The sequence below is a fragment of the Gadus macrocephalus genome, chromosome 18 (assembly GCF_031168955.1).
Source record: "Gadus macrocephalus chromosome 18, ASM3116895v1".
NCBI lineage: Eukaryota > Metazoa > Chordata > Actinopteri > Gadiformes > Gadidae > Gadus > Gadus macrocephalus.
In genome coordinates this window covers 10,976,324-10,983,855 of record NC_082399.1, presented here as the reverse complement: position 1 = coordinate 10,983,855, position 7,532 = coordinate 10,976,324, and the positions used below count along the sequence as shown (strand labels likewise).

Genomic DNA, 7,532 nt, shown 5'->3' with positions numbered 1-7,532 from the left:
CATGATTGTAAGGGTGTAAGTTATTTAGGTCATATTCATGTACTATCAGTCAAAGTGTCTTACAGTGTGCCATTTTTCCAATCATTTGAAATCGGAGCTGATCATTTAAAAAGGAAACCAAAAAACATACTCACAGAGATCCACATGACAAGAGGCTGTTTACAGTAGGCCCATCGTTTATAAATAGTCTGCTCTTAATGTTTAAACAGTTTAAGGCCAAACATGTGGAAATCTGTACAAAAAACAATTTTTCACCGTTAACGTTCGGTCAACGATACAGCGATTTGCCTCAGCATTTCATTAAAATATACTTGTTCCCACATTCACGCAATGAGCTCATCGCCTTTAGATTAGAAGAAAAATCGCAATCAATCAACTTGCTATTTAAACATATACATTGAGGCCGGTCGTCCTAAAACACGAGAGAGACTTTAACCATCCCCTCCAAGTAAAAGAGCCATTTACTTTGCTTCGTATTTTTTGCCCATTTTTCTCTTTCTTTCTTTTTTTCTGTATTTATTTTAACTTTAAAATTTCTGTGAACATTAAACCTTGTATAACACTAAACTACGTTGGATTTTGGGGATGTGTAAAAGCCCTAACTCTTTTTACGGTGTAACGTGATCCTCTATGCGTCAACGCCTTACGTATGTTGTTATTGCATGGATCTTTTACCACCACCTGCCTGTCGAGCCACGGTGTGATACACAGAATACCAGTTCAGTTGCCAGGCTGCGTTGACATACATTTATGGGTAGACTAGGCCTTTACAAATGACCCATATCTAAAGCTGTATTTAAAGTCAGTCAACCTGCTGGATACACTAACATGTTGTGACGTTTTAATTGTTCAAATTATGTGCACAAAGCCTAGGCTGATTTTTAACGTAGCCTATAGGCATACTTTACCCGTGAATATGTTTGGCCTAATATTTAGTCTGATTTTATTAATTACATTTGAATATTACATTTCATATTTGATAAGGCTATATTTTTGTAGGCTGAAGATGCAATGGACACTTCGAAAAGTGTAAACGTACATAAATAGTTCATCTGAAACAAAAATTAAGTACTAGTAGCCTTACTATAATTATAGTATAGCCCCGAATAAATACAAAACCCAACATAAAAAACAACAAATCCTAATTAAATAGAATGATAATATTACGCAATAATACTAAGACTAATAATAAGGATGACGCATTAGAAAAACCAAGTGATTCTTAAAATAACGATCAATTAAAACAATTATTGCCAATCAAAGCATATTTTTTTATTCCAGCTGTTAATTTACATTGTTCTTTAGTATTTGCATATTAAAATTGAAGTCTGTGACGCCAATACCATCAAACAGCTCATGTCGGTGTCTCCAGAAGCGGCTCATCATTTTCGCCCACTTTTGTAAATTCGAAGCGCATTGAATCTTTCAACAAAACCGAACCTAGAACCACGTTATATGTTGCCACGTTAACATAACGAGTTAGCTCACCTATTCAATCTAAAATCAATCAAAACACACACACGCACTCACACACACACACACACACACACACACACACACACACACACACACACACACACACACACACACACACACACACACACACACACACACACACACACACACACACACACACACACACACACACACACACACACGCACGCGCGCGCGCACACACACTCACACACCCGAGACAAGTCCTTAAAAAGACGCATAAGAAACAAATCGAATTGAAAAACACACAAAAACACTAAATGTTGTTTCAAAAGTCGTTTGAAAAGTATACAGGCCTATAGCTGAGAAATCGTCCTTGATAGCACGCTCCATGCGCATAGATCGAGCATCTTGGCCATACACGACAAAAAGATAACCTCGATTTCACATCATGTGAGGCCGACCTGGGGGCTCCTGCTGGTGGGGGTGGGGGTGGTGGTGCGGGTGGGGTCGGTGGTGGTGGTGGTTTGGGTACCAGTGACCAAAGTTGTTCATGTAATTGGTGGGATGCATGGGCGTCCCTTTGTTGGCCATGGACACCTCCCAGAGCTGGGGGAGCACGGGGGAGCGGGCCGGGGAAACCGACGAGGTGCTGTGGAGATGCTCCCCTTCCGCCACACCGCCGTGCTTCATGATCTTCTTGTACTTGGAACGCTTGTTCTGGAACCAGATCTTTACCTTCAAAATAAAAGACGGAGATTCTGGTTAGGATTGAAGAGACCAGCCGGGACTAGGACACAAGCGTTGTGAAGTGCATTTTTATCACGTCGACATTACGCACGACACAGCCGAGCCAACTTATTTCCAATAATTTGGGAGTTTGATGTCGGTGGTATTGGCCTATTTCAGCACCATGCAGTGGAACACCACATACATAATACCGAATTTGGTCCAATCCACTTGCAACGCACAAAGTATGGAGTGGCACACGAACTAAAGGATACCTACATTTCAGCATTCCCATTGTGAGACGCTTTATACTTCCAGCTATAACAACTGCTTGTAAAAGCATGCGAGCCCAACTCAAACGAACGTTCATAATAAGGCCCAATTTGCATTTTTCTTTTGACACAATTTGCCAAACATTTTTCACACGTTTTTACTTTTAAAAGCAGTTTAGTTCATGAAGTGACCGAAAAAGCCCAAGGGAGTGTACTGAAAGATCTGAAGGTCTCCACTCGACCACTGGAACAATGGTGCATTTTAAGGGATTATACTGGGTTTACTAGGGAGGGGCACGCTTGACGGACTGGATTTATTTGCTTATGTGACAGTTTGGAAGAAAAAAAATATAACCACACAAACGGCATTTCTTACAGGGATTAAGGAAGCATTCTGCAAGTATTTGTACGTATTTTGTATAAGCGGTAAAAACAACAACATCCAAGACCAAGTGAATGTGGTACCTTTTGTGTCGTGCACCTGTTTGTTTACTCCGGATTGCGTTTGCAGATCTGTGTGGTTACCACAGCGCCCAGCCTCAGTTTCTACTATTTCATACAATGCATGTGTGAGTAATGTTGCCCTGTGTGTGTGTGTGTGTGTGTGTGTGTGTGTGTGTGTGTGTGTGTGTGTGTGTGTGTGTGTGTGTGTGTGTGTGTGTGTGTGTGTGTGTGTGTGTGTGTGTGTGTGTGTGTGTGTGTGTGTGTGTGTGTGTGTGTGTGTACGATTTAAATGATCGATGAGTCTGAATTATTGATCTGTCCACCTTTATAATATTTTCGGTGAAAACGTAATATCAGAAAAAAGCTTAGAAAAAAGCTGTCACGCCGCGCGCTAATTGAGGCTATGTTATGACAAATAATTGTCGATTTCAAGATATTTTCTTTCTTAATCCTTCATTGTACACATTCTGACATTGACATATGAACATATTACCGCATAACCTCCGGCTAAAAAATAAGAAAAAGTTCAATATAAATCAAAAAAAGAATAGATTATATTAAAGCTGGTTGATCTAAACACTATCTCCACAAATTACGATCTGACACAGCCCAGACATTTTTCTGTTTCATCTCTTGTCAATCAGCCCGAGGCACCACTCACTAGAGCATGCAATACATTTTCCTTATTTGGATACCAAATCTAAAACACAACTATTCATGACCTCGTGTAGACCTGCTTTGACGACCTGACCTGAAGTCCAGGCTACAGGCCTAAAGGTTCACCAATTCACCCATCGAGGGAAAATAACCTCGGCCTTTTTCAAATAAGTGGAAAAGGACAATTGAACACCCAGCAGTAAGGGTTCTGCGTTCGAACCCCCATATCCACAGTAGACCTGTTTCCGGCTCCCTTGAGCAAGATACATAATTTACAACATATATTTGAAATATTCTTTGGATAAACCCGTCTGCTAAACGACTAAATAGTACACTATAGGATTTGCATGTATGGCTAAATGTATGCGGGGGGTTCTTAGACGTATGGCCCACCTGCGTCTGCGTCAGCCCCAGTTTGGCCGCCAGATCAGCGCGCTCCGGCAGCGCAAGGTACTGGGTCTGCTGGAAACGCTGGTGGAGCGCCTGCAGCTGCAGGCTGGAGTAGATGGTGCGGGGTTTGCGGATCTTCTTGCCTTTGCCATTCAGGCGTATCTCCCCGTTTTCAATCACAGTCGACTTCTCGCGATCTTTTGGAGGAACCATGAGCAGAGGGCCGAGACACAACACACAGACTGTTAAAGAATGTTTATTTCAGGGGCAACGAAATGAAAGGTAGCTCTAAAGGGTTTGTAAAAGACAAATACATTTAATTATTCAGAAATGTATAAACTGTGATGAAACCAAAGACTACAGTTGTATGTGCCCCAGTAAGGCAATATTGCAACTGAAATTTGCTCAGTCTATTCTGGGGTATATTTTCGGGTACAATCGCCCCCAAAAATGTACTTTTTCCAAACATGTTTGTATGGTGTAGGACGAGCTTGCATAGGCCAAAAAAAGTACAAAACCAAATACAATTCCTAAATTGTGCATACAAAATAGTCTCGGCCCAGTGCACTGGAATCCGTTGCAAGTAAGCACATCATAAATGTTTCGCCGAAAGATCTAGGCCTAATGATAAATGTTTCAAAGTGGAACAATAGGCCTACTTCAACTGCATAGCAAAGCTGACAAGAAAGATAAAAAGACATGGACATAAGTGGTAAAAACGACGAACCCAACATAAACGACATGAAAGCAGTGTATGGGAAGCAATTGCAATAACAAGGGAGGAGTAAAACACCAGTTTCTCGTGGCGGTGGTTGGGCCTGGGCTACATGGGCCATAATGGGGCTTACCAACCGAAAATTATGGTCAATAAAATTAATGGTGCCATCTGCTTTCATTACATAATGCGAGTGGTAAAGAGAGGAGGCCTATCTTTGCGATAGACAGCAGGGAAGATGACAAAACGCACCCCCAATCCCATTTGAGGAAGGACCCCCGAGGCCTTCTTCGTTAATAACATTCGATAACATAGATAAAAAGTGACATATATATTTATATGTATATATATATATATATATATATATATATATATATATATATATATATATATATATATATATTTCATATGTCAGCCAGACTGCATCACATTTGTCCCCATGAACGACGCCACAAGCTCGAGAATTTGAGTGACTTTTATGAGTCCACATTTTAAGTCATAAATAACTTTTTATCACTTTCATACAGCAAACAATTTGTACGGCATTTGACCTTTCTCGTACATACCCGTCTCCTCTGACGATCTCGAGTGGGCCAGGTGGACGTTACTGTTGCTTGGGTTACTGTGCTGGTACGGCCCGTACGCGGACGGGGGGTGAGCGTTCCCCGCGCCTGGGTACGAGTAGCCCAGAGAGCGCCCGTACGAGGACGCGCTGTGAGCGAAGGAGCTCTCGTGCTGAGAGTGCCCGCTCGCGTGCAACCCATGGACGGGATAGATGTGAGAGAGTCCCGTTGCGGGGTGTTGGTGTTGTTGCTGCTGCTGGTGTTGGTGCTGGTTGAGTCCCGGATGTCCGTGGCCGAATTCTAGAAAGGCCGATTTTGCGGGATCGGAGGCATTCAGGCTGTCAGGCGTAAACCCCATAGACATCATTAACCAGAACGCACGAGTCCATAAAAGCGTCGCTCCGAAGAGACTTTCATGAGTTATGTCGGCAGTTCCGAGACTCCGACACACTTGGAGCGAATCAACAATCAATCCCAGCGCATTGCTTGAGTAAAAAAATATATTTCCCCAAACCGCCGATATTCTTAAAAACGTTGAAGAAGAATCGGGAGGGGGGGGGGAAAGCAAATGGGACTAAGTCTTTATATCATTGTAAACCTGTGCTGATTCTCCACACACCTCTTGTTGCATGTAGACGCAGCGCGCGCCTCCGTCTCCACTGCCCTCCATCCCTGAGCGTTCTGATTGGTCTCCACGCGCCCATCACCATTAAGGTCATTAACATATGACAGTGGATACAGCTCCACGCTGCACGCGCTCCACTTTGGGACCAATGATTTTAGTTATTGATTTCGGATTTCTGATTTATTTTCTGCTTTGACAGCAGCCTTATATATGTCTATAATAAATAGATATTCTGTTTAGGTCTAAATCGAAATGCTTTCATTGTTAACCGGATTTATCCATATTTGACCAAAGTTCTTAATATTTGAAGATTATTGATAGTATTGATTGTTAGCCTGCTGTTATCGATATAATAATTATATTTTGTATTCTATTTCCAAGTTTAGGCTTATTGCACTAATTCTATAACATGATGAAGTTGGAGATACAGATTAGAAAAATACTATGCATGCAAACTCGTATGTAGGCCTATGCCATATCAGTAATGAAGGCAAGGAACATTTAGAATACGTTTCTTAATCTCTATCAATTCTGATAACATATCGACAAAATACGGAATATTAGGCCTATAGGCCTATGTCTATAACTGCAATAGAACCATCCAAGTTCGCAAGCACTATCTGCAGGTCGATCCAATGTAGGTTACCTGATCACTTATTATGACACACTGTCACAAAATGTGATAGTTTATAGCCAGCATAAAGAATGTATCACAATGTGAATCAATTGATTGCTGATTGATCCAAGAGGGTTTGAACCCCGGAGCTCCCCAGTTGTCCGTGTAATGGCCTCCCTCTGAGGGTCCTCGGATGCCGTGGCGCAAGGTTCAAATTAGAAACGGCCATATAGCTGGTTCAAAATAACTTAAATAAATAAAATAAAACCTGGTCCCTGCCTAGTTAATGAATAGAACATAACTAATAATGATACGAACAATAGGCCTAACATTATTTATGAATAATACCAATACTACCAATAGTAATGTTAGGCTTATTCTTATTTTTACTAATACTATTATTATTATTATTATTATTATTACTACAATTATTATAATAATAACAACTATTATTATAATGATTAGTATTTTGATCATCATTATTAATGTAGAGAAATAACAGGCCCAGTCGTCGTAACATAATGCCTAGGCCTATTCACAATATTAACTAACATCTGCATATTTATGACTGCATTAATAAAATGTACTTTGTATTCGTTATTGTAATTGGATGATTCATTCAACACTCTGTTACTCATCTAATGAGGTCTCTGGCTCTACGGTGGACCAAGCGGCCAATCAGGGGTCACAAAGTTTAAAGATAACTGTATTCAAGAGCCTGCTCGTTACCCTGTACTCCCCACTCTAAATAAATGTAAAAACAAATCCCAGCCGAACTATTAGGAAAAAGGCCTATAGCAGATACCAACTTTATGTCGATCGCTCAGTGACTAAGAACCAGTGTTTTGCCTCCCGCTAGTAAATCATAATTTCATACTCATCGGAAAGAAAGAGATGGAGTAGGTGAAGATTAATGGCCCGAAACACCTAATGATAAATTAATGTTTACACGATACGCTTTGGATGCAAATTGCAATCCTTAAGGTGTCATTCATTTTTATAGACAGTTTAAGTGCTACCATAAAAAAACGGATTCTCTTCCGGAGGGACGGGAGACGTTTTAGTCAGCACAAATCTGAGCCTATGG

The 7,532-nt window shown here is 40.9% G+C and overlaps 1 protein-coding gene across 1 annotated transcript; it reads right to left on the bottom strand.

The window, feature by feature from the left end:
* Positions 1–1,247: 1,247 nt before the first annotated feature.
* On the bottom strand, positions 1,248–5,878 carry dlx4b (distal-less homeobox 4b). The gene is made up of 3 exons (XM_060036698.1): positions 5,208–5,878; positions 3,930–4,123; positions 1,248–2,172 (listed from the first exon to the last, which is right to left on the bottom strand). The coding sequence occupies exons 1-3, from the start codon at positions 5,569–5,571 to the stop codon at positions 1,879–1,881; spliced, it is 852 nt and encodes a 283-aa protein (XP_059892681.1). The 5' UTR covers positions 5,572–5,878; the 3' UTR covers positions 1,248–1,878.
* Positions 5,879–7,532: the final 1,654 nt, after the last annotated feature.

What these genes read in the sequence shown, in the direction of transcription:
- dlx4b (XM_060036698.1), bottom strand. Translation starts at nt 5,571, where the DNA reads ATGATGTCTATGGGGTTTACGCCTGACAGCCTGAATGCCTCCGATCCC. An exon ending in GAGATCGTCAGAGGAGACGG is followed by an intron (nt 4,124 to 5,207) that starts GTATGTACGAGA and finishes TTCCTCCAAAAG; the next exon opens with ATCGCGAGAAGTCGACTGTG. An exon ending in TGGGGCTGACGCAGACGCAG is followed by an intron (nt 2,173 to 3,929) that starts GTGGGCCATACG and finishes TTTATTTTGAAG; the next exon opens with GTAAAGATCTGGTTCCAGAA.